At 37.5% G+C, this 24,970-nt stretch overlaps 2 protein-coding genes across 2 annotated transcripts in view; one reads left to right on the plus strand and one right to left on the minus strand.

Annotated features, from left to right (window-relative positions):
• Positions 1-16,254, plus strand: part of CCPG1 (cell cycle progression 1) — a 20,799-nt gene extending 4,545 nt beyond the window's left edge. The window contains exons 2-8 of the mRNA XM_010013232.1: positions 237-351; positions 1,289-1,368; positions 1,549-1,756; positions 7,376-7,630; positions 10,328-10,443; positions 12,098-13,506; positions 15,503-16,254. Of these exons, the coding sequence (XP_010011534.1) occupies positions 237-351; positions 1,289-1,368; positions 1,549-1,756; positions 7,376-7,630; positions 10,328-10,443; positions 12,098-13,506; positions 15,503-15,683 (2,364 nt within the window). The 3' untranslated portion in view covers positions 15,684-16,254. The remainder of the gene's footprint in view (positions 1-236; positions 352-1,288; positions 1,369-1,548; positions 1,757-7,375; positions 7,631-10,327; positions 10,444-12,097; positions 13,507-15,502) is intronic.
• A 230-nt stretch (positions 16,255-16,484) lies between these two features.
• On the minus strand, positions 16,485-24,967 carry PIGB (phosphatidylinositol glycan anchor biosynthesis, class B; the record flags this gene model as incomplete). The annotated part of the gene is made up of 11 exons (XM_010013233.1): positions 16,485-16,745; positions 17,312-17,492; positions 18,244-18,454; positions 20,441-20,505; positions 21,764-21,975; positions 22,399-22,450; positions 22,851-22,991; positions 23,620-23,750; positions 23,933-24,037; positions 24,649-24,769; positions 24,948-24,967. Coding segments are annotated over 11 exons (1,371 nt in total), but the record flags the coding sequence as incomplete, so codon positions are not given.
• Between the last annotated feature and the right edge of the window lie 3 nt (positions 24,968-24,970).

Raw genomic sequence — 24,970 nt, forward strand, 5'->3', positions numbered from 1 at the left:
CCCCCCCAGTTGTCCTCTGCCTTTTTTCAATCATGGTCATAAGTATTACACACCAACGTTTGCTTCCCTCTAGCAAATTACTTGGTATTTCTCTTGTTTTCTTTGCTTAAAATCTTCAGTTTTAAAGGTTATTACTCTTCTGTTTTTATTAATAGAGTTCTGTTTTCTTTGTAACCTTTTCCTTCTGCTTTACTGATGGAAATCTGTGATGTTCATTTAAAACTCTTCGACTCCAGGGTTCTGACATAGAGACAGTGACTTCAGAAAATGGAAGCACAAATGATAACCAAGAGTTTGTTTCAGAAGAATATGTTTCTTTGCAAGAAGAGGAGCAACCAATTGATTTGCAAGGTAAGATATTAAAAGAGGAATAGTTCCAAAAACCAGGTAAGTATCTGTTGTAGCATTGGCACAAAATTAGTATTTGTGATAGGGTTTGTAGGCCTCTGTCAGAGTGCTTGCTTCATCAGAGGTATGGAAAATAATCAGCTCTATGAAAGTATTTTTTCTTGAAATAGATGAAATGAGTAGAATGGCTTTCATTTTGTCCATACTTTAGATGTGTTATAGAACAGTATGCACTGGTGTTGCTGGAAGATAGTTTATACAAGTGCTGTTGATAGAAGAGATACTCCTTAATAATGTCATACATGAAATAAGAGTAATTTGGAAGGAACCATCAATGCTTTTACACCTAAAAAAATGCTCTGTGTTAGCATTTCTTGAGTTAGAAGTGTAAGTCTGGTGCTTATTAATAAAGTGAAAATCCTTCCACTGATGTTAATTACTAAATTGGATACTAGATGTTTTAATATTGGCATGAGAACACAGACGTGAGGGGTTCAGTGTGCAGTGGACTAAATTTGAGCTTGCCCATGTTTCCAAATTCATGACCTCTCCTTGTAGAAATAGGACTAGACACTCAAACTCCAGTGACTGTCTGGAAAACAGTTTTATTATCCTGGCATACAGATGTACTGTGGTGTCACAGTGTTGGTTTTTACCTGACTGCTTTTCATTTAGAGGTTACCTGCATTATGATCAGTGTGACCATTTGAATTCAAGTATCCTCCGAACCACTGTATTATGTAATAATGAACTGGACTCTAATTTTTGTTAGAGGGTTATTAAAAAGGAGATTTACTGTATTTTTAGAAAAACTTCCCTGATACGAGAAGATACTAGAAATCTGCCACAATTACACACATTTTGATATTATGTATGAGTGGGCACATTTTGTGGTTACTGGTTTTAATCCCATGTTTGTGTGGTTTTCCTCTTTGTATAGCTCAGTGCAGCAATGATGAAGAGATACCGGTGGCAGATAATACTCTTTCTGCTTTTGAGGAAACTCAGATAGTTCCAGAGGTAAATTGCATTATGTTGTTCAGAAGCTTCTGTAAGCCCCATATGACAATGCCAAGCTATGTTTTGAAAGCATTAAAGATACAGATTTTCCTTTTTTTAAAGCATTAAGAATTCTTGCTGTTTTTCAGAATTATTTTGTTGTATGTATCTGAATAATTTTTACATTGTCCATTTCCCTAGGGAAATAAAGAAAAAATCCCTGATGATGGGTCCTGCATTGGAACTATTAGTGATGATTCTGACATTGTTACACTTGAAGCTCCAAAATCAGAAGAAACTCAAAGTCAGGAGGAAGCTCCAGCTGAGGGTGAAGAAGCTCGAAGTTCAGCTGATTTTAACATGGGTTCCTCCTCTAGCAGTCAATATGCATTTTCCCATCTAGAAACTGGTAAGAGCAATAAAGCACTAAGCAACTGTGTGCAGGAATGTCACCAGGAAAAAACCAAACCAAAACAAAGCAGTCTTTGCTTAGGGAACCTTCTCTGGGTGGAGAGGGGAAAAGATAATCGCTCTTGCTGAGTACATGTCCAAGTATTTGCAGTGTCTAGAAGAACTCTAGTTACCCTAAATCTCAGCCTTTGTTCAAAGGTATGCCTGCAATCTTTTTGTTTGAAAGCTTTCTCTCCCGATAAGTGTTGGCTATTTTAAATAGAAAGTAAATTTTTAGCATATTTTTGAGAATTAAAATTACTTTCAATTCATAGAGTAATTGTAGGTTTTCTCTTGGCAATTTTGGAGGCTTTTACAGCGCTGGCATAAATAACAAGCAGCTGGGAGAGAATTGACTTCTGGGGCCATGCAGACTAATAGCAGCATGACTACAAAAAATTTTTGCTTGCTTTCATAGTTATGTAAAGTATGTATATATATATATTTTTTTTTTAAGATTCTCACAGTACTTGGCAGAAATATGCAATGCATTATATGCAGGAGGAAGGATAAGAATATTAGGCCAATTAAAAGAAAAACCCCAACAAAAATACTTACTCTTGTGTTACCCTTCTCTAGTTTTCTGGTCTTTCTTTTTAATTGTTTGGCTGCTTATTTGTAATCTCTGTTCTCTTTATTTTCTACAACACTTTTATGTTACTGACTTTTGTTTTCAAAATGAGTTTATTTTCAAAATGAGTTTATAGCAGGACTTTTCTTAAAATACTATTTTATTGTAGAAGTAGAATAGAGCCTCGTTAAACACTCGCCTATCTGTATAGTATCCATTTGAATGAGACAATGACGGCTTAGCATATAAATATGATGAGTGATGATTCACAGCAAAGCTGTCACCTTCTTTAAGTCTTCTGGATGACTTGACTTCATTTTCAATTTAAAATTTATTGACTTTTCTTTTAGGGCAGAGTTCTAAAAATGTTTTGTTTTGTTACTTTTTCCCCTGTGTTCTTGTACACAAAAGTCAGTTGGCTGGAGGAGCTGAGGAAGATTCCTGATTGTGTAAGGGGATGGGGAAATGAGGTGAAAGAGCATGTGTCTCACAGTCTTCCTTTCCAAGGTGGTGTGATTAAATCGGATCAGCTTGTGTAAAGCTGATTGCTTATGGCTTGCATGGAGTGTTCTTAAAATTAACAGTAGCAATCTGACTTGATCTTACAGTAGTGATATTCTGAACAGATGCTAAAAGCCAGTCCTCACTGGAGAATTTGGCTGAGCTGTCAGTGTTGTATTTGCTTTTTTTCCAAAATGTTAACCTTACATGTAGATTTGGAATGGACATCAGTAAGCTTTGTAATGCTTTTTAATGTGTGTGCTTGACTGTTTTAAATGAATGGTTCTTGCTGGATTCCAAATCTGTGTGACTGGCAAAAAGAATTCCTTCTAACTGGAGCTGATTTCAGCATGGTCTTTAGTGCTGTGTGTTTGATTGACCATGTATTACAGAAAATGCCTGGAGTACTTTTGCATTTATTTTAAATGCCAGAGTTTTAGCAGTCAGAATTTTCATGCCACTTTTTTGGTGATGGGAATCTTTGCCATTCACTTCTTGTTGAGTTTTCTGTAGAGTTGGAAAAAGATGAGTTTCAGATTTTCCTTATATAGATACTAAAACTTTTACCTGCAGACCAATTCCTGCTTAGGCTGTCTTCATGCAAACAGAATGTTTTAATATTGCTTCATGATTGAAGTTAACTAGAAGAAGCTCTCATGTGCTGAAATAAACTGAGCTGTGTCTGTGCGGAAATGTCAGAAAGACAAACTGATCACTGACATTGTTACTTCATGTGGTTTGTAGAGTAGATGTGACACTGCAAAATCATAGCAGAAGCTAGAATTTTTGCACTGTATTGTGGTCACACTTTGTTTCATTTATAGTCCTTTTCATCCTGTGAATGTTAGAGTACAGCTTTGTACAGAATTCTTACAGCAGCTGTAAGGCAGTGTCATTCTTGCCTGAAAGAGTAATGCTGTTGACGACTTGCCAGTAAGTGCTTTTGAATGGCTCTAAGTGTCTTACAGCTTTTTCTCGTTGCTTTCTTATTGTCTGGGGTTTTTTTTTCCTCCTTTCCTATTCTTTGCTATCCAGTGTATATCAAAAGAATTTTTCATTTGGCTAGAAGCAGCTTGTTCCTTAACCACTTTTGTATTCCATATGTGTAAGCTTCTTTGGTTGTCGAAAAATCCCTAAAAATTCCAAATAACTGATGATAACATCTGCCTTATTAAGTATGTCCTCCATAATCTCTCATAATGTCTGACCTCTGCATTCTAGTAAATTCTAAATACCTCTCTCCCAACTAATTTCAGAATGCTTGTCTTCATTGTCCAGGGCTAGGGAAGTATGCATCTGCTTCAATGACTGACTCTCAAATAGTGTCCTTTTCTGCCAAGCTATATAAATTCATCAAACAATCTGCATGTCAAGTAGTGGTTAAAGTGATTTGTCTTCATTGCAATGTCTGCTTGGTCAGTGTGGTTTGACTAACTGACTAAAATGGATTATTTTCGTAAGAGGGGAAGTTATCTTTCGTTATCTGACATGTTGCTTGTCTGTGGAGTCAGAAATGAGATGTGTATTCCAGATACTCTAATAGGTAATCTTTTCTGGGGCTGATGCAATCACTTCTGTTAAGTTGGAATTTATTTTAAGTGAAGGATCTTAGTCGGTAATGCTTTTTATAGGTAATGGCTAGCACTGCTTGGCATTCTTGTCTGTTCAGTGGTGTGTGCATGGCTTCGCTCAAACAAACGATTGTTCAGTTGTGAAATGTTCAAGGACAGTAACTCTGTATTTATATTTCTACATTTGAGTGATGATCTCTGGTATGAGAATGAACAACCATGTATCTAGAAGGGGCATTAGCATTGTGTAATTGCGGGCATCAAATTTAGTGTCTGAGCAGGAGCACTTTGTCATGTGCTGGAGGCTTCATTGATCACACTGAATCTATTTTGGGCATGTGAATTAGGTACATGAACATAGATAGCTGAAAGCTGCTTTTTCACCCTGCTACAGCTTCCCGTTGATACTTGCCTTACACTTGAAACTTATGCTTTCAAAGGAGAGAGATTAAATAATCATTACTTACATACTGGATTATATACATTTATTTACAGTACATGCAGCAAGCATTTGTACCACTAAACAACAAGCAATTACAGCTCTGTTGTTATTTCCCCAGCTAGAATATATGGCTTTTGGGCCATAGGAATGTGATCATAGAAATGGAATCATAAACACTATTTTACAAAAAGAAGATATATTTTTTTTTTTTATGGTTAGAATTTGGGCTTATCTCAAATCTCAGCCAATTCAATCTCCAAAACATCAGTCAGGTAATGGAAGTGGTTTGGATTCAGACTGTTAGAGTCATCTCATAGAATCAACTAGGTTGGAAAAGACCTTTAAGATCATTGCATCCAACCTTTACCCCAAGACTGCCAAGTCCACCACTAAACCATGTCACTAAGTGCCTCATCTCTACGTGGGTTTTGAACACTTTAGGGACAATGATTCCAGCACTTCCCTGAGCAGCCTGTTCCAATGCCTGATCACCCTCCTGGTAAATAATTTGTTCCTAATATCCAGTCTAAATCTCCCCTGGTGCAGCTTGAGGCTGTTACCTCTTGTCTCATCGCTTGTTACTTGGGAAAAGAGCCACCTCCTTTCTCCATCCTCCTTTCAGATAGTTGTAGAGAGTGATAAGGTCCTGCCTGAGCTTTCTCTTCTCCAGACTAAACAACCCCAGGTCCCTCAGCCGTTCCTTGTAAAGCCTGTGCTCCAGATCCTTCATTAGCTTTGTTGCCCTTGTCTGGACCTGCTACAGCATCTCAATGTCTCTCTTGTAGTGAGGGACCCAGAACTGAACACAGGATTCAAGGTGCAGCCTCAGCAGTGCCAAATAAGGGAGATGATCCCTTCCCGGGCCCTGCTGGACACATGATTTCTGATACAGGCCAGGATGCCACTGGCCTTTTGGCTGCCTGGGTAAAAGCTGACTCATGTTCAGCCTCTGTCAGTCAGCACCCCCAGGTCCTTTTCCATGAACAGCTTTCCAGCCGTTCTTCCCCAAGCCTGCCTGGGGTTGTTATGTGTCAAGTGCAGGACCCAGCACTTTGCCTTGTTGACCCTCATACCATGGGCCAAAGCCCATCAGTGGAGCCTGTCCAGATCCTTCTGCAGAGCCTTCCTACCCTCCAGCAGATCAACATTCCCAGTCAACTTGGTGTCATCTGCAAATTTACTGAGGTGCATTTGATCCCCTTGTCCAAATCATCAATAGATATATGAAACAACACTGGCCCTAACACAGAGCCCTGAGGGACACCACTAGTGACCAGTCATCAACTGGATGTGACACCATTTACCACCACTCTTCGGGCTCGGCCGTCCAGCCAGTTTTTAACCCAGCAAAGAACACACCTATCCAGACCATGAGCAGCAAGTTTCTCCAGGAGAATGCTGTAGGAGACAGTGTCAAATGTTTTACTGAAGACCAAACAGGCAATGTCCACAGCCTTTCCCTTATTAATCAGGTGGGTCACCTTGTCACAGAAGGAGAACAAGTTGGTCCTGCCCTGCATGAACCCATGCTGACTAGGCTTGATCCCCTGGTTTTCCCACATGTGCTGTGTGATCTCATTTAGGACGATCTGCTCCATGACCTTCCTCAGCACTGAGGTCAGGCCAACAGGCCTGAAGTTTCTCAGGTCTTCCTTCATCTCCTTTTTGTAGAGAGGCGGCATGTTGGCCAACCTCCAGTCTTCAGGGACCTGCCCACTAGACCAGGACTGCTGGTAAATGATGGAGAGTAGCTTGGTGAGATCCCTCCTTAGGGAGGGACAGATACAGAACCACCTGAGTGGTTCCCTTCCTGTGCAGTAGTAGTTAAAATTGACCTTTTTTGAAAGGTGGGTAAAGATGTTTATAGGTAGTATATGGTAGATATTGAAAGTAAACAAATTTACATATTTAAATGTGCAATGCAAACCTTTGGGTATAATACCTGCATTAATGGAATTTTAATGGAATTTTGTCTGCAGCTGCATGTAGATCACAGAAGGAATTCTTTTGAGAGAATGTAATAAAACCATGTCTATAGCTTCTTAGCAGGCTTTTTCTTAGCAAGCCTTTATGTTGCTCTTTCATTATTAAATAGTTCTTTCTCAATATCTGTAAGAAAAGGAAAACTGAATTCTTAATCTTTCTGCTTCACAAGAATTTGCAGAGACAGTGTATGAGGCAGGATTGCCTGCAAGAAACATTTTCTAATGAGTGAGTGGTACAGTATGGGAAAGTACCGTACAGTTTTTTGCTCATGATTCCTTGATTCTCTATCTTTTCCTTGGAAAAAATGAATCTTTAACTTTGGACATCAAGCATTCCTTGCATAATAGCTAGCATAAAATAGTACATTGACAATTTTTATTTTGTTTTATTAATGTTCTCAAAGATAAATGCCAAATAGATGTTGCATAAATACGGATTGTCGTACTCAAATTGATTTTTAAAGCAACAATTAATGCATTTTAAGGAACGTTTTGTGCTGGTTTTCAGTTTTTTCATCTCAGGCTAGCAATGATGAATCAAGTAGTGATGAAACGAGCGACCAGTCCAGTCCCACAGTACGAAAACGTCGGGCTAAGAAGAGGCCGATCCCCAGCTCTGAGGCTGAGGGGGGGACAAAAGCGGAACCGGAGTCTGAACCTCCCGAAGAAGAGCAGCACAAACGCCAGTTCAGTAGTGGCCTTAACAGATGCATCATACTGGCTTTGGTGATTGCAATCAGCATGGGCTTTGGACACTTCTATGGTGAGTTTATAGAAAACAAAATACACAGAATTAATATTTTATGTAAAAAATACCATTTTATTGTGACTCTGTTTTTTTTCCCCCAGTGTTCTTCGCTAACAATCTAAACATGAAAAAGAGAAAAAGCAACTGCTAATGTATGGATAATATAGGCAGGCTCTTCAGCAGTGCAATTGTATTTAATATACACGAATTTAAAATTAAAGTAAACTCATCAATTTTGGTTGCCCTTCCAGGTGCAGTTCCTTACTGTTCTCATGCTGCAGTGTGTACCCTTCATTTTTCACATCTTTTCTTTTGAAATAAATCTGTGGTAGTGCTTACCATTCCTAACAGCATTCAGAGAATTATTTCAGGCTTCTGTCCCATATATATTCATTGGTAAATGTACCATAAAAAGCAAGGCATGTTTTTTACGAGAGTCCATAGTGTCGCTATTTTTCTCTCTCTGTTGGAGAAGAATACGCTGTACTTGTCTTTGCAATTCCAGAGTGGTTTAGGGAATGCAGGAGAGCAGCAATTCCTCTGCGTTCAGCGCGTTGCCTAAAGTTAAGCATTACACAGATTGTTACTACATTTAACAAAACAGCAGAGCTCAGTCCAGACCTAAATTTATGTGGTGGAATCCTGATCTTCTAAGATGAATGTGGTGTTATAAGAAAGGGCATTTATTTTCAACAGTAATTTTTTCTAAGTAGATTTAGTTTTATATGAAAGAAGTCCTAAGACTTGTGATTCAATTTGAAACTGGGAATATGATTCTAACTGGATTTGATTTTGACTGGGTTCGAAGTTTTGACATTTATTTTGAGATGTATACTAATTTTCACTTGGCACTTTTTTTTTTCTTAGGTAAACCTGAAGGTAAGTCACGAGTGATGTATTGTGGATACCGTGTTTGTATTCAGATTAACTTTATAAATAGTGTGTATGTGTACACATGCACCCATGTATGTGTGCATACTTACATTAAAAAAATAAATAAATCAAGTCTTAGGAATTACTAGTATATGCAGGATTATAGGAATGACTAATCCAGTCGTGTAAAATACTTTCTATGTAGCAGCTGCAGCTAGTAGCTGACGTTAAACACTGATGTCTGTTGACGTGCTAGAAGCAGAGGTAAATGGAAAAGCTGAAGTTAGGAAGCTTTTGCCAGAAGAATGTCTCCCTATGGACAGTAAGACAGTTGTTTTTTTCTTTAACCAGGGTCTGAGAAAGGGAACATTGCTGTATTGTTAGGGATTTGGATAGATTACTTACAGAACCTGAAGGGTACTGTGACTTGGAGTACCAGCTGGAAACACAAACCAATTACTGAGGGATGGTACCGCATTACATGCATTTTCAGTGTCTTTGTTACTCTTTCTGTGTTGCTTAATGTAATTCTTGCTTACTGTATCTACCAATTATGATTATTGATACGGAGAGAAACAGGAGTTTCCAGTGTTTTCCTGTAATTCAGGCTCCTCTTAACATTTACACTAAATGATTTTTCAGATGCAGTCTTCAGGTTCTTAGAACCAATGGAATTCTTCAAAAGTATCTATAAAACATAAATATGAAAACCAAATTTACTGTCAGTATACTCAAATTCACTTACACAAGGATCTGTCCTTACAGAGTTTATTAGGACTCTGTAAACTTAAAAACAATCAGTGCTGCAGAAACATTCCTTTCCCTTAGCTGAACTGGGGCTCAACTGGCTTAATAGAGCACTGTCTGTTTTTAAGTTCATACTTGACAATACATTGAATAGAAATTGAATTCCTCGGTGTAATAGTAATTATAGAATTTCTTCTGTTTGATAATACATCCCCTACCTGTAAATCCAGAAATAGAACTCTGCATATGCTGCATTGCTTTCGAAAGAAATACCTAAAACTTGCTGTTGCCATCTGCTGTACAGTCAATTCAAGAGAATCTTTAAAGAAAAGAAATGAATACTACATCGGTGTTAGGATTTACAGAATATGTGTATAGGTAGGAAAGTACCAGTAAAGAAGTTTTACTTGATGGAAAAAATCCGTGGCTAGTACAATGGAGCTATCTTTTCTGAAAAAGTGTGTCTCAGCCTTTATCTGACAATTGAAAAATAAGATACTTACTTACCCTTTAGCCTTCACTCATGATAAGAATGACAAGACAGGGCCTGCAGATACTTCCTGCCTTGTGAGCAGTGTGTAATAATTGTGTTTCTGCATGGAAGTTTAAATACTGTGCTCATAGCCTCTCATTCATGTAACTTAACAGTAAGGTGTTGAAGTTCTGAAGTGGATAATGCATGGACTAATGGTCTCCCTTTTATCCTGGTTGGCTTGCATGTTACTACAAAATGACAGAAAAGTTGCATGTAACCTTTCCTCCATAACTTCTGTTGTGTTGTATCTAACTTACTTCTATGTAGTGTTCCAAAATTCCTTCATTTGCTGTCATCAAATAAAAGACAGTGTAATAGTGGGTCTGTTTAAGAATTTTTTTATCTCTGGAAGAAACAGAATCAATATGTAAAAATCTGGTTTTATAGTCTTCATTTTGTTGCAGCTAAGCAGTTGCTAGTAAGTACTGGGCAGAAATTGCAAAGTAAGAATGCTTCTGGATTTGCAGAGAAAATGAAGATGACGTTTGGGTTCAGCGGTTCCTCTTAACTGCTTAATGCAAGTCAGACTATCAAAAGCAAGTTATTTATCTTTGTAGGTACAATACAGATCCAGAAACGTCAGAATCTGGTGACAAAGACACGTGACTTCAAAGATATGAAAGAGGATCTCTACCAGTGCCAACAAGAGCAAGGAGATAAAGTGTATCATAAAGTGGGGGTAGGTATGAGTTTAGCTGAAATCTACTGGGTTATTCTGTTATGTCTGTAACTTACACTAAGCGAAATCAATTTGTCACACAAATCCATTACATATTTTTCTATAGCAAGTTTGTTCTGACAATCTAATTTTTCTTTCCCCTGAATTCTTGACAAAAATTTTTTATTTTGATCAAATTTGTTGTTGGAATGTGTTTAAACATACTGGGTTTTACGTATGTAGTCTGGGAGCTATCCAGACACAGAGATTGTGTCTTTTCCTATGTCATAGTGCCAGGTTGTAATTAATGAAGACAGCTGACGTAGAACAGGCTGGTAAAAACCTATTATAGGTTTATAATTTGCTTTTCAAATTGTCAATGGTTATTATTTTTTTTAAATACTTGACCTATACTTTTTTAGTTTTTTACTGTTAATTACCCAGAGAGATGATTAGGGAGTGCTTTGTGTGTGTGTGTGGTTTGAGTGTTTTTTCATTTATGTTGTTAATAGGAGCATCTATATATAATTCAATATATTTAGTTCTAGAGTTTGTCAAGGATGTCAAGAGTCTGGGGAAATCCTTTTGAGTTAGGATATTGTTACATGAACATGTATCTTCAACAACAGATTTGATTTAAAATGAGTTCCTGAATTTCTGTCCCACCTGCTCAATGCCCTTGCTTCTGCTAACATATTTTGTTTTGTAATCTGTAAATCCAGTTTGCTTAACATAAATCAACCAGGCACGTTTTCATATCCTTTTAGGATGTTACAATTCATGTACCCAGTCTACTATCCTTTACCTAGTTAAACCAAGCAAGGGATGATGACCTCTGGTTGGAAGGGGAAGCCTCTCACGTGGTCTTTGTTGCTAAGAAAGTGTTTGTGTGTATATCTGAGATAAACAAGTTAGCTCTATTTTTTGCATCTTGCTGCGACATGTGTCACTGCACCCAAAATGACGAGTAAACTCTGCCTGGGCTACCTTGGTGTCCTGGTTTAAGCCCAGCCAGTAACTCAGCATCATGCAGCCGTTTGCTCACATCTCCACCCCTTCCCCATCTGGGCAGGATGAGGAGGGGAGTCGAAAGAATGTAAACCCCACAGGTTGAGATAAGAACAGTCCCGTAACTAAGGTATAATACAAAACTACTATTACTACTGCTAATGATAAGGGAAATAACAAAGGCAGAGAATATAAAACTAAAAGGGGAAAGGAAAAACAAACAATAAACAAAAGTGCTGCACAATACAATTGCTCAACACCTGCCAACTGATACCCAGCCCGACCCGAGCAGCGATCTGCGTCTTCTGGGTAACTCCCCCCAGTTTATATACTGGGCATGACGTGCTGTGGTATGGAATACCCCTTTGGCCAGTTTGGGTCAGGTGTCCTGTCTCAGCTTCCTCCCGGCTTCCTGTGCCCCTCCTCACTGGCAGAGCATGAGACTGAAAAGTCCTTAATCAGACTAAGTGTTACTTTAAGCAACAACTAAAACACTGTGTATCAGCATTATTTCTCAGACTAAAGCCAAAACACAGCTACTAGGAAGGAGAAAAATAACTGTTACAGCTGAAACCAGGACACTTGGTCTTTCACTTTTCTACCTGAAATTATAACAATTCTAATTGTAGTATTTTTGCTTGTGTCTTTTTGCTTGTATTAGTCACTCAAGGGAGATTTTGCCACGTGTTTGACCTCTACTGAGGTGGAGAAGAAATCCTTTGAATCTCAAAAAAAAAGTCTTGCTGCAGAAAATCAGCACTTAAGAGAATCTCTAGAGAAAGAAGAAAAAGCTTTGGCCTCACTTCAGGAAGAATTAAGAAAGCTGAGACAACAAATTAGAAACTTAGAAGATAAAGGTACTAGCACGGAGTCTATTGTAATGGAAAATCAGAAACTAAGGGAACATTTGGAAGAGGAAAAGCAAAGAAACCACAACTTTCTTAGGCAAAAGGAAACACTCTTTGCAGAAGCACAGATGTTAAGGAGAGAACTGGACAAAGAACGTCATGTTACGGAAGCTCTAAAAAAAGAACTGGAACAGTTAAGTTCTCGTCAAACACCTGACAATGCTAATGAAGATGATGATACATTAAGAGAAAATCAAGAAATAGAAGCTCTGCGAGGAAGACTAGTAGAACTAGAAAAAAAGCTAAACTTCGAGCAGCAACGCTCTGACTTATGGGAGAAGCTGTATGTTGAAGCAAAAGACCAAACTGAAAAACAGGAAACGTATGAAAAGGGACAAAAGAAAGGTGCTAAGGGGCAGAGTAAGACTAAAAAGAAATCAAAGGAATCATTTTTTGGTTCAGTTAAGGAAACTTTTGATGCTATGAAAAATTCCACAAAAGAGTTCGTAAGACACCATAAAGAAAAGATTAAGCAGGCTAAAGAAGCAGTGAAAGAAAACCTGAAAAAATTCTCTGATTCTGTAAAGTCTACATTCAGACACTTCAAAGACACCACAAAAAACATCTTTGATGAAAAGGAGAAGAAGTCAAACGATAGAAGACACGAGGCAAACAAGAAAGCTCGAACATTTTATCGAGAGCATAACTTTTACGAGAATTCAAAGCACATGCATTACAGGGGACCTAACGTGGCTAAAGAGTTCAAAGATGGAAGAAAACATCAGTTTACAGCGTTTGAAAAAGATACAGATTCACAGAAATGTCTCAATGATCCTTTGTGCAATAGAAAACATCAGTTTGGCCTTAAGGGCTGCTCTGGTATTTTTGAATGTGCTCATCAAGAATTCATTAGTCTCTTTAACAGAGTTTCGGATCCCATCAGGGTGGATGAATTTAATCGGCTAATGAAAAAGTATTTGCAACAAGTTGTACATAACTTTCATCACTGGAGAGAACTAGAAAATTTCATTGATAAGTTTTTTCATAATGGGGTATTTATACATGACCAGATGCTCTTCACTGATTTTGTTAATGATGTCAAGGATTACCTAGAAGATATGAAGGAATACCAAAATAATAATGAAAAGGTTTTTGAGGATTTGGACAAATACATCTACAGATACTACTTTCATTATGATAATTCACCCCAGTATGGACCCAGGTTTGTTTCCATGTTTCCTGAACTTGTTAATACAATGAAGTAGTCTTTGCAAAGTCAACTCATGTCTCTGTTCTAATAGGCAGTCTTGTAGCATGCATGTATCAAGCTTGCATGAGTGTCTGTGGGCATAGATACATACACACGCTAGAGGACTTTCTGAGGGGCTCAGTGGAAATACTAGATTGTGTTGTATTAAGTGGATCTGTAGTACCTTACACATTTTGTACGTGGGATGTTAGTTTGGGAGGCACTACAGATTCACCGTACACAACACAATGTAGCATTTCTGTCGAGTTCTTCAGAAAACCTTGTAACTGCAAGTGGGATTACTTTAGATTGAACAGTTATGATGATTGCTTGTTCGATGGATTGAGTAACTGTCTCAGAAGAAGCATTAACTAGGACTTCCTTGTTGTCCTTCATCAAATGAAAAGGTTTTTGTATATATTTGAGCAGTCTCAAAGTCCTGTTCTGGCAGGTATGTTCCTTGCTGGCTTTTGAGGAATTTCACTACTCTGTTACAGCTTAGTGTAATACTGAGTTAGTCTGCTCAGAGCAGAGCTACTCAGGTGACAGACTTTAGTTCAGATCCTGACCATACCTAAATTCTGTTCAGACTTGCTTACAAAGGTCCTTGCCATGAATTGGTTCCTGCATTACTCTGCCATATTTAATGGTATTTTCAGGGTTTCTACAGAGCAGTTGTGGTATGCTGCCTGGCCCAATGGAGCCAGAGGTGGTGGGCTCTTTCTACTGCACAGACTTAGGTGAAAGAAAATTAAGCAAGCAGCCTTAATATATTGTGAGGAACTTGCTTTTTCTGGAACACCTATGTATGTTTTATGTGGCTTTTAATATCACTGCTGTTACAAAATGGCCTATAGTCTCTTGTGCTACTGTTTCTTCTGATCAGGTAAGATCAGGTAACTAATGTGTAATACACAAGAAGTTATTCTTGTAGACATAATAGAACTTTTCTATCTGCTGGCATTCAGTGCAAAGCGTATTTAGATCAAGGTGCAGTTCTTGAGTCAGGTTTCTCTTCTAGACTTATTACTTCATGTGTTTATTGCAGCATAAACTGAATATTTAACCACTTTGGGATTACCAAGTGTATGTCAGGTAGTTCCTTCTCTTGTTAAAAGTTCAACCAAGAGGATGATACTCCTATTATCAGCTGCCAAGTAGCCTTTTTAATATATAGTTTTGGCAAACGTATGATGTAAGTTTTGATTTATTTATAGTTCAAATACTTCTATTTTATCATTAAAATGAACTTTTTTCGTAATGAAATACTTAATTCTGAGCATTTTAATTCAGTTTGCAGAAAAAACAGACATTCAAATTCATTTCCTGATAGTATTATACAGATGTTTGTACGATACTGAGGTTGAAAACAATCTTAATGTAGCTTAGCAGAAGGCTAGAGATGCTGGTCACATGATAACAGCATGTAGTATAATTGCACTATTTCCATCAAAAACTGCAACAAAGTGAGCATCAGTATTTTGTCAGTGCCCCCTCTCTCTATAAATGTAGCTTTTGTACATGAAAACCTCTGAAGTGCCCGTGGCTACACAAAGCCTGCTTTCCTGAGGGTTTGTGAAGTTTTTAATGATTTGTATAGAGCAGAGTATAGTAGAGCAACGGAAAAACAGATTGAGACCTCAGTCAAGCATCACAGAAGGGATAATCAAACAGCTGTTTACCTGGCTTTATCCTAAAAAGAACTTTGGGCAAGCAGCTGCAGAGCATTCTTATTTCTAGAAAGGATTTCTTTTAAATGTACCACTTTATTGATGATTTCAACAAATAGCACCACCCCTCCCTGTTTTGCTTACAAGAGAAAGGACTACTTTGATACTAATTTTAGGGGGGAATTCAGTCATACTCAGCATGTTAAAAGCTGTTCTTGACAATGTAATTGTGTTTCAAAATGCTTTTAGAGAGATGCTTTCTGTAAGAGTGGTAATAAGCTTTTGTTTACTCCTTGCAGTCGACCTAAAAGGCCTTCTTATACACAAACTGAAAATTCCAGACATGAAAAACAAGCTCAGAAGTACCACCACCGTAATAAAAGAGAAGGTAAATGGCAAAAACATGGTCGCACTAATGGAAGACACATGGCAAATCTTGAAATAGAATTGGGGCAATTACCCTTTGATCCCAAATACTGAGTAATTTATGGTAAAAGTAAAATCAGAATTCACATTCTCTCCAAAAACTAATTGTTTTTCAACAAAGCAGCAAGATGCAAGTTCTTTTCTCTAAATAATTTGATTTTTACAAATTTTTGTTAAAAGGCAGAAGTCAAGCTTTCAAATTTGCATATTCTGTACTGTTGCTTTAACTGTTCTTTGGAAGTGATAGTTGAGTGCCAGCAGTATTGTTACAGAAGTTAGGCATGCAGTGACTTGTGTGTGAAAAATATGCTTAATTGCATTCCATTAGCGTAGTTCAAGCTTGAGTCATGCATAATGTACCAATAATTAACGCCAACGTTTGATAGACTAACTTCATCTCATCCTTCAAAAAATAGCTCTTCATTATGGCTACATTATGGTAATGTATTTGTTAGTGTTTTGTAATCTTACACTTGCTTCTTGTCTTTGGGGGGGGGCCTTGTTCAAGAGCCTGTTGAATTGTGAAGAATTTGCTATGCTGCATCCTAATCAGCTTGCTGATTTAAGCACTTGAAATGTCTTGCATATCTGCATATTGTAGAAGAAAAATAAAGAGACATTGTGGATAGAAGTGTTTATTTATAAAACAAACCTAGCATAGCTATACAGTTCCATAAAAATGGTCCAGTCTTGTCTGATTTGTTCATTGTTTAAGTAGTTATTACAGTAACTTTGGTCTTCCTAATGTTTTCCAGTGTTGTAATGTAGGTCAACAGCCCCACCCTGCCACACTACTACTGAAGTTGCCTTCAGGAACACGTTTACGTGTTTCCAGACAGGCAGTGGCTGCCTGATCAGACTTCCCCATTTGACTTACCCGGTTTCAGACTCACTACACTCTCCTTTCTGCAGTACAAGATCTTCTAAGCATAGTCCTGCTACACAAAACTGATCTCATTAGGTCTTAAGTCTAGAAACAGATCTTCAGGTATGATTCACTTCAGTATTTTTCCTGTAGATGTAGATGTGGCTTCCAACTCGTCCTTGAGGAATATGAGTGTGAAAGACAGTGGCTGTTTTCTTGTAGCCCCTTAAAGCTAGAAACGATGATATTTCCTGTAAATGAACATACATTGGTTTCCACAGTCAGAAAGCGCAGTTGGAAGCATCAGAATAGTGTTCAGACTCTTATGAAATTATCAATTCAACTGTCCCCTGGAAGTTTTATCCTTCATTTTAGGAAAGACTGCTAGAAAAAGAGGTACCTATCCTGACTGATCCTATCCAGTGTGGAAATTCAGACGCCGTTTCTGAGTACATGAACTTCATAAAAGAACTGAAGGGAGAAGGTAGTCTAACTGCAGGCATTTTTGCTTGTCATTGTTGCTTACTTGAAAGTGCACAATTCTGGGAACATACTGCACATTTCATTTAATATGGCTTGAGAAGAATTCCATGAAACATTACTTTATGGCATCTAGACTTAGCACAGAGATTGTATACATGGATGCAAAGTGTATGTATCGCTGGAATGGTACCTATATTATGGACTAGAGGGTTCAGTTTTAGTTTAAGCTGTTACAAAAAGTTGTGGACAACAGTTTCCAAAAATCTTAACTCCCCCTAATTTATTTTTTATCTTGACCTTAAAACTAGTTTGTTTGATCTTGCAGTTACCATACCTGTTCTAGCACACTGAAGAAGATCAAGTGACTGGGTAATAACGTATCATTGTAAAACTCCTTATTAAGCCAGCCAAGTGGATTAGAGTAAAATACATCTGCTTCATCAATGTAGCTCTCATTTCCAGTTAGGTCTGGGGGACACTGAAGGAATCTCATTTTTAAAGGACAGTGAACATGACTAGGGAGAAAAACAAAACAAACACTTCAGGATAAACTGACCAATATGTAAGATTTGAAATGACTCATCACTTAAACAGTAAAAGCCAAAATCAAATAATTAGGTTTTTTTACCCCAGGGTCCCATTTTTTCCCCTCTGTACTTCATATGAAAGCAAAAGTAGAACAAGTGGATTCACCTCCAAGCTGTTGTTACTATGTTATTATAAGTTCACAGAAAGCAGATTTATCTTAATAAAAATACTATTTGTGCAACATCAGTTTCTTAAAAAGGTGCTTTTCCATATGAACTTCACTGTTCATATCTGCTTTAACGTTTTGTTTACTTGCCAAGATCTATTACAAACTTTTTGGAATAATGACCTTGGTCATTGCATGTTGTAATTACATTACTCTCTAGCAGCAGAAGCAAAGGTAAAATTAACAGATTGATTGTAACAATTACTCTTCAGCTTTGCTACAAATAAATGAAGCACTATGACTTACTTGCAGAAGTCGTAAGACTTAATGTATATCCTCATACAAAGCTGTTTTACAAAAACCGAATAAAGCTTAGATGCTGAATTTTATTCTGTGGTATAAGCATTTGGCCTATTTCCCCTATTCATTCTGTATTAGCTGTATGAAAAATTAAAACTCTTCCTGTATAGCTCTATCCTTCTCAATTTATTAAGCTGAGGAAAAAAACCCACACTTTAATTTCTGCTTAAATGTTTGATTTTAGTATAGGACACTGTTAACTATTTTAATACCTGTAAAATGGAGTAGAGTGGCACGGCATCATGAAGAAGACATAAGCTTGGGACTGGTAAGAGTTATTACAGAGTTGCTGTATGTGACTCATAACATCAAGAGAGCCTCGCTGGTGAATCAAGCCTGCATACAGGGCTGGGACTAAGTTTGATAAAAGCAGGAAACTTGCTGCAGATTTCTTCCATGCTTTCAAGTGTTTCAAAGAATATCCTATAGAAATATTTGAATAGGTTTTAGAAAGAAACAAATACTAACAGTTCCACGCAATATTACTGAAAGTACTATAACTTACTAGAAAACCATTACTTGCTTGATAACAATACCTTGCTTTGAGGTAATTTAATAGTGTTCTCGGTCTTTGCTCTTTGAATGAAAATTTGAAGGTTAGACTTTGCCCTTATTAACTACTGGATTTAACAGTGTAAATGTTAAGCCCATACCTGTCTTTTGAAGTACGGAAGTATGATTTCAAAGCCAGTGCTTTGTCTCTTTAGAGCTTAAATTTCTTGTGGGGAAATATAGTCCATTCAGTAGTTTGGATGAATGATGTGTGTTGACTTACTGATGTGTTCTGATTCATGCATGTCCAAGTAGAGTTAGAATAAATGGCAACTACATGTCCTTTGGTATGGCTGTGGTGTTCTTCCTTTCCAACATGCTGAAAGCTACAGCATTTCCTTATTGTTACTTGTTTTTAGGCTACTATCCTTGGAAAAGCTTACTCCTCTTATCTTTTCCCATCTACCATCCCTGCCCTTTCCTCCCCACTTTTCTTGAAGGAGCCAATAATAGGAAGAGACACTTCTTCTGGTGGGAGTTAGCTATATAAAACTGTTTCTCACAACCACAGCTTAGATGAATCTGGCACAGAAGGCCGCTTCATGTTGCAGCCAGTCTGGAAACACTCATTAAGTCAGGTGCTTGTCAGTATTAGGAGATAAAAATATTTTATGCAGCCTAGCCCTGTGACCACCTTTACTGAATCACAGAAACAGGTTAGAAGAGGCCTGTTTGAGAAGGCAGTAACAAGTAAGTTAAGTTAGTCTTCAGCTGGTCTGTTCTGATAAATTGCAGATCTTTATCTCAGATGAAAATAAAGTCCCCTAATTAATCTGTGGTTTAAGCTCCACTGGAAATACTCTATTATAGGCATTTTTTTTTCACTACTTTTGTGAAACACTCTTAAGTTTATCTTTAATTGTGCTTGGAAAAGGCTTTGAAATTCATGTGGGATTTTTTTCTGCTTTTATTTATACTGTTTTGAGCAGTTTAAAGACCGATTTGTAACCACTTGAGTTACCAGAAATAACTTTAGTCATCTTTTTCTTTACTACAGAATCCAAACGTGATAAATTAGCTCTTGTGAAATTGTGCAGGTTACCTCAGTCCCTCATAGACATGAAAGTTAAGAGGGGTATTAACAAACAGTAGTGGTCTGAATTTTTCTGCATGTGAGGTAGAACTGTTTCATCTTAAATCTGCTATTGAACTAAGCCAAAACATACTACATATTTGATCTCATCAGAGAGCAGAATTATTGAAGTAAGATTTATTTTTGTTTAGACTAGCCAAACAGATTAAAGAAACTACAGATTTCATTGGTTCATCCGTTTTGAACTTGTATTTAAACTAAAGCTATACAGCTTTATGTTTCAGAAGTTTAATCTTTCCTTTGTAACTTTTCAGCATACTAGACTTTACATCTTTACTTTTCCTGTAGATACGTTACTGTAGTTAATAACTGGTTTTGTTAAATATAAAATACTTCCTTGCACTATCTACTAACACACCTGGATCTATAAACGATAATTTTAGTTTTTGAATACTTTTTCTTAAAAAAAACAATACTCCAAGGCATTTGTCAGGCATACTGGAGAGAACTGGGTGGAAAAATATTACAAAGGAGACAAGGAACAAAATTGACTGCGAGGGTGGCATTGCTAAAAAGTTAGAAGTCACTGAGGCAATTTTTGTATTTTTTGCAGGAAGTACTTTTATCCATGCTAAGAAATCTCCATCTGTGCTTCAGTCACTCTGCTCCTAATTTTGTTTTTCCTTTTTTTTCCCTAGCTTTAAGAAAAGGTTGGGCTAGTTTTAAGAATCCTTTGTCAAATACCTACATTGACTATTAATGGTCTCTCTTTAGGTAAAAATTATATACAGGGAAGGTTGCAAGACATTTGAAACGATGCTTACCACAAAAAAACATGCAAAATGGCAGTACTGGATAGATGAACCTGAATTCTTTGTGGCTCAGCATGCTGTAATAAAACATATAATAGTACAGCGAGAAAGTCACATGCATCAGTTCTGTTGACAAAATGTGGTTTTTAGAGTATGGAGGCTGGAGGGAAAGCACCTGCATGTACTAAAAAACTTTTGGCATTGCAGCAGTTTAGAGTAAAAATCCAAATTGTCACTTTTAAAGAACATAATGAGCATATTAAATTATAATTATTACTTTAAACCAAGCACTAATAAAATTACCTGGCTCCTACTCTAGCAATTAAGTGGTCTGAATCTACGACTGCAAGATGTAACTTAGCTAGTACTTAACCAATTTGCTTTCTGTAATAAAACACAATAAAAAGCGTGGATGAGAATCTAAGATTCAAGTACACATTTGTATCTAACAAAGAAACATTCACCTCTGCTAATACATCTTTACACAATTTCCCAAGCCAATTTAGAAAATATTTTTGGGGATTACTGCAAGACTTAATGTCAGGTAACCAAACAGGTTCTTGTAAAACAGAGGGAGTAAAAAAGGCCTAAAAGCAATAGAGCTACACCCAGTTCTGAGTCAGACAGTAAGAAGAGATTGCATTTGTAGCCCTTCTACTCTTTTGCTGTATTCTGCTAATATGTAATCTAATATCATTTGTCACTTTGTATTACTTGGTATTTATTAATTTGCTGTATCTTTTCTTGTCTCAGTGTCTCTCATTTAATATACGTTTAATTCAGATGCTTAGAAACAGTTTACCTTTTCTTCTACTTCTCGTCTTAAAATGAGACATACAGTCAATCCTATGATAAATTTTAGCAGCTGTGTGTAGACTTGAGAATAGAGTAAGTTTTAGAGGCCTAAGAACCTCTCATCTTACTGGGCATGTATTAAAGAACCAAATGCAATGATATTTTTGCTAACAGGCATCTAGTAAATATAGTTTTCTAATTAGTTCGGTTGTTGCTTAAATACCTGTAAGTGATTTGAGCGTTGGTTAGGTTTGTTAGGGGTTTTTTTCCCATTTTCCACTGAATTTCATGCTGAGCTACTTGATCCTGTAAGGGTCTAATCAATTCTAAAAATGCATGCTTGGTAGCGATACAAGAAGTAGTGTTACATAAAATTCTAGACTCTATTGAATAACTGGCATCATTCCTTGGACTGTTTGAATAGTTCGAAGTTTCCTATCACTTAACCTGAATACTGTGCTTTTTTTGTTCTAGAGATGACACTAGCTTTGAAAAGAACACAACCAGTCAAAGATAGTAGTGAGACTTAGGAGAAATTACCTGTACACCAAGACTGTCCAAATCACTGTCATTAGAAAGATGCGATACCTTTTTGGTGCCAGCACACAGCCATGAATAAAGAAAGGCAGATGGGTACCCAGGATGACTGGTAGTCCCTGAGTGAAGTACCAGTGCCAAGGATGAGATCCATAAAATGTTCCAAAATTTTGCAGCACGTTGAATTTCAAGAAATTCAGCTGAACCAGCACCCACTGGGAGATGTGGAGGAAGGGGAGAAGTTAAATACAAATCCAGAATCAAAACCAACAGCTAAATTGAATTACAGAGTCATCACCGGCCTTAAATGATACAGTGTTTTCATTCATACGTGTTATTTTCTACTAGGACTTGTCACAGATTTCCTACATTTAGCAATTAAACACAGGTGTGTGTATGTTTTGTATTTTGTTGATAACTATTGGATTTATTGAGAGCTGAGCATACTGATTTTAAGTAACAGTCCATAAAATAACTAACTAGTCACTGTTTAAGGGGGTTTATGGCTTAGAATGTATTTAGAGATGACAGGCCAAATATTCACAGATGTAACAAGTTAGAGAAGTCTGAAACATCTGCCAGTGTTAAAATGCTAAAACGCAACCTTCTCCTTGTAAGTCAAATTTAAAACAACTTACCTCACCAAAAAACACACGGTCAATTATTAAAGAGGTTCCTATTGTGACCAATCTGCAAAAATGGAAAGTTGGTTGCACTGATATTGGCTGGACTGCTTTTGTATCAGATTCTACTCTTCTCCAAATAGCTGTCAAAATTACCTGATTCCTCATCTTTTTTGAGATTATCCGTACTTGTAGCCATTGGCCATCACCTGGTATCCTTGGCACAATCCCAGATTAACCTGGAATGGTGTTCATGGCTGGCCCTCATGAAATCTCTCCTAGTGCTGTTTTGCAACATACACATTAATTGAAAGGGAGTGTGCTCCTTCTTTCAACTTTTGCAAAGGATCCTATTTTTTACCTCGTTTTTTACATCAGCTTTTTGGGGTTGTCTTCCTTTGCGGTAGTAAAATTAATCTTAAAATACAGCTGTGCACAGTCACAGTTTAAATTCAGAAAGAACTTACCCTACTGGAATGCAGCTGTGTAGGACAAGGTCAGCTTTCCTCTGTTCTTGCAAAAAATGACTGAGGACCAAGGGTATCCATGGGATAACAGCAGTAGGACGAATAACAATTGCAAGTGCTATTAAAGCTAAATACTTACAGCTAGAATGAGGGAACATAAGAAAAACACACTTTTACCAAAAGATTGGGTCAATTCTTTTGCAGATGGTGATATCTCAACAATTTAAATACCGTCACGTCTCTGACCAGTTTTTCATGCTGCAGATAACTGATTCTCTCAGTGCAAATACTCTTGTCTTGCAGATATAAGAAAAAAAGATACTTTTCCTTGGAAGGCTGCCAGCTACACACCTGCTTTATTTGCAGTGGATTTGCTAACTAGAAGCACATACTTCCTTTAAAATAGATAGCTGGTAAGGAAAGTAATTACCACAAATTCACCTGTATCTGAACCCAAACAAGCTCTTGTTATCTTTTCCTGTGTTGCCACAAATTCCAGTCCTTTAAAGACCAGTTTGAAGTTTCCCACAGAGTGCTAATTTGCACAAGGGGACTTGAGAATAGTAATTTTAAAGACGAGCTCTATCATGGCTTCAATTTAGAGGAAATACCACAACTGCTCTTCCTCCCATGAGCTAGAGTTCTTGCTACAGAAATTGGTTATTTTGGTTGCCTTATATTTTAAGATAAAAGCATTTTGAACAATATCAGTAGACTGGTGTTATTCCAAGCCAAAAATTATCAGTACTGTTAGTAGAAATCTTCTCACCTGCTCCCCATCTTTGAACCTTTTATTGGATAGTAGGAAAGTGCAAAAATGGTAAGAAGAGTTTCCGTGGTGTTTGTTAGAGTTCGGGTACAGGAATACCATGTAAACCAGGAACACAGCTGGCAGAAGTACTGAAAATAATGATGAACAAAGTTATGCACAGGGAGAAAAGTTAAATTGTGTAGTTTTAAATGAAGGTGGTAATTCTTGTTCTAGAGATATAATGATAAATTACTGTCATTCTGCTGTTGTTTACACTGCAGCAAACAGTGTTTATTGACATGCATAAATGTTTTTAAAAGCCCAGACTCACCACCCACTTCGCTGTCTCTGCATTTTCAAGGTGTCGCACTAGTGAGTAAAGCTTCACATCAGCAAAAGCGGCCAGCACTGCCTGTGCAAGTCTAGGGACCCAGATCTGTGTAAGCAGAGAGAAAATTTCACTTGCAACAAACCTGTTAACTTCCAAATTTTTGAAGAGACTACTGAATTAGTGACTGTTCAGACATGGAAATGGTGAATCAGTGAATACTCACTATAACTTTTTACTATTTTTAATAGTAAGGTCCTTTGGTAAGACTGGTATTTCTGCTAAAACAAAGATACAGTTCAACTGAAAGTGTACAGAATTTTGAACTACAAATTTTTTGCCATTTATCTCCAATATAATCAAAAGGGGCTGTTTTTAGTGAGCTTAGTACAAATATGTATTATTAAACACTTCAGAAATCTGAACCACTGAGTAATTATGATGCAGTGACAAACAGTATCAGTATGAAATTCAGAGAGAGTGATGGAGGCCAAGAATAATCCTCTGTAGTCACAGGCATCACTGCTATGATGGGAGATCTATGAAAGCAGCATGCACCCGTGTGAAACGCTTCAGTGAGGTCTCTGTGCTCAGACATCTCTAACTGCCAGATTCAAGGCTTTCTGTTTTACCTGGCAATGATAAACATACACTGAACTTTAAATGCAGTAATTTTAAATTTGATTTTAGTTTCAGATGCATTTGTTTGTTATACTCACCAGCAGCTGAACATCATCCTTAGCCACCAGCTGCAAAGCTTTGTAAATGCTTGCAAAGATCAGTGGGTATGAATAGCTCCTTAAGCCATGTGCCCATTCCCAAGTGAGGTGGCCATAATTATTAATGTTAAGGATAGACACGAACAGCTACAGTTAAGCTTCATTCGAGCAGCGTTATTCTCAGACCCGCCCGGGTGGAGGCATTTACACCTATGCCCAAGAGCCGCGGGGTTCTGTCACACCACCTTAATTTAGCTGCAGGGGCGGTGTGAGGAGCGGGACGCGGCGAAGGATATCTGAAGACCATGCGATGCGCCACCTC

Source organism: Nestor notabilis, unplaced genomic scaffold (assembly GCF_000696875.1).
Source record: "Nestor notabilis isolate BGI_N333 unplaced genomic scaffold, ASM69687v1 scaffold2684, whole genome shotgun sequence".
NCBI classification, from domain to species: domain Eukaryota; kingdom Metazoa; phylum Chordata; class Aves; order Psittaciformes; family Psittacidae; genus Nestor; species Nestor notabilis.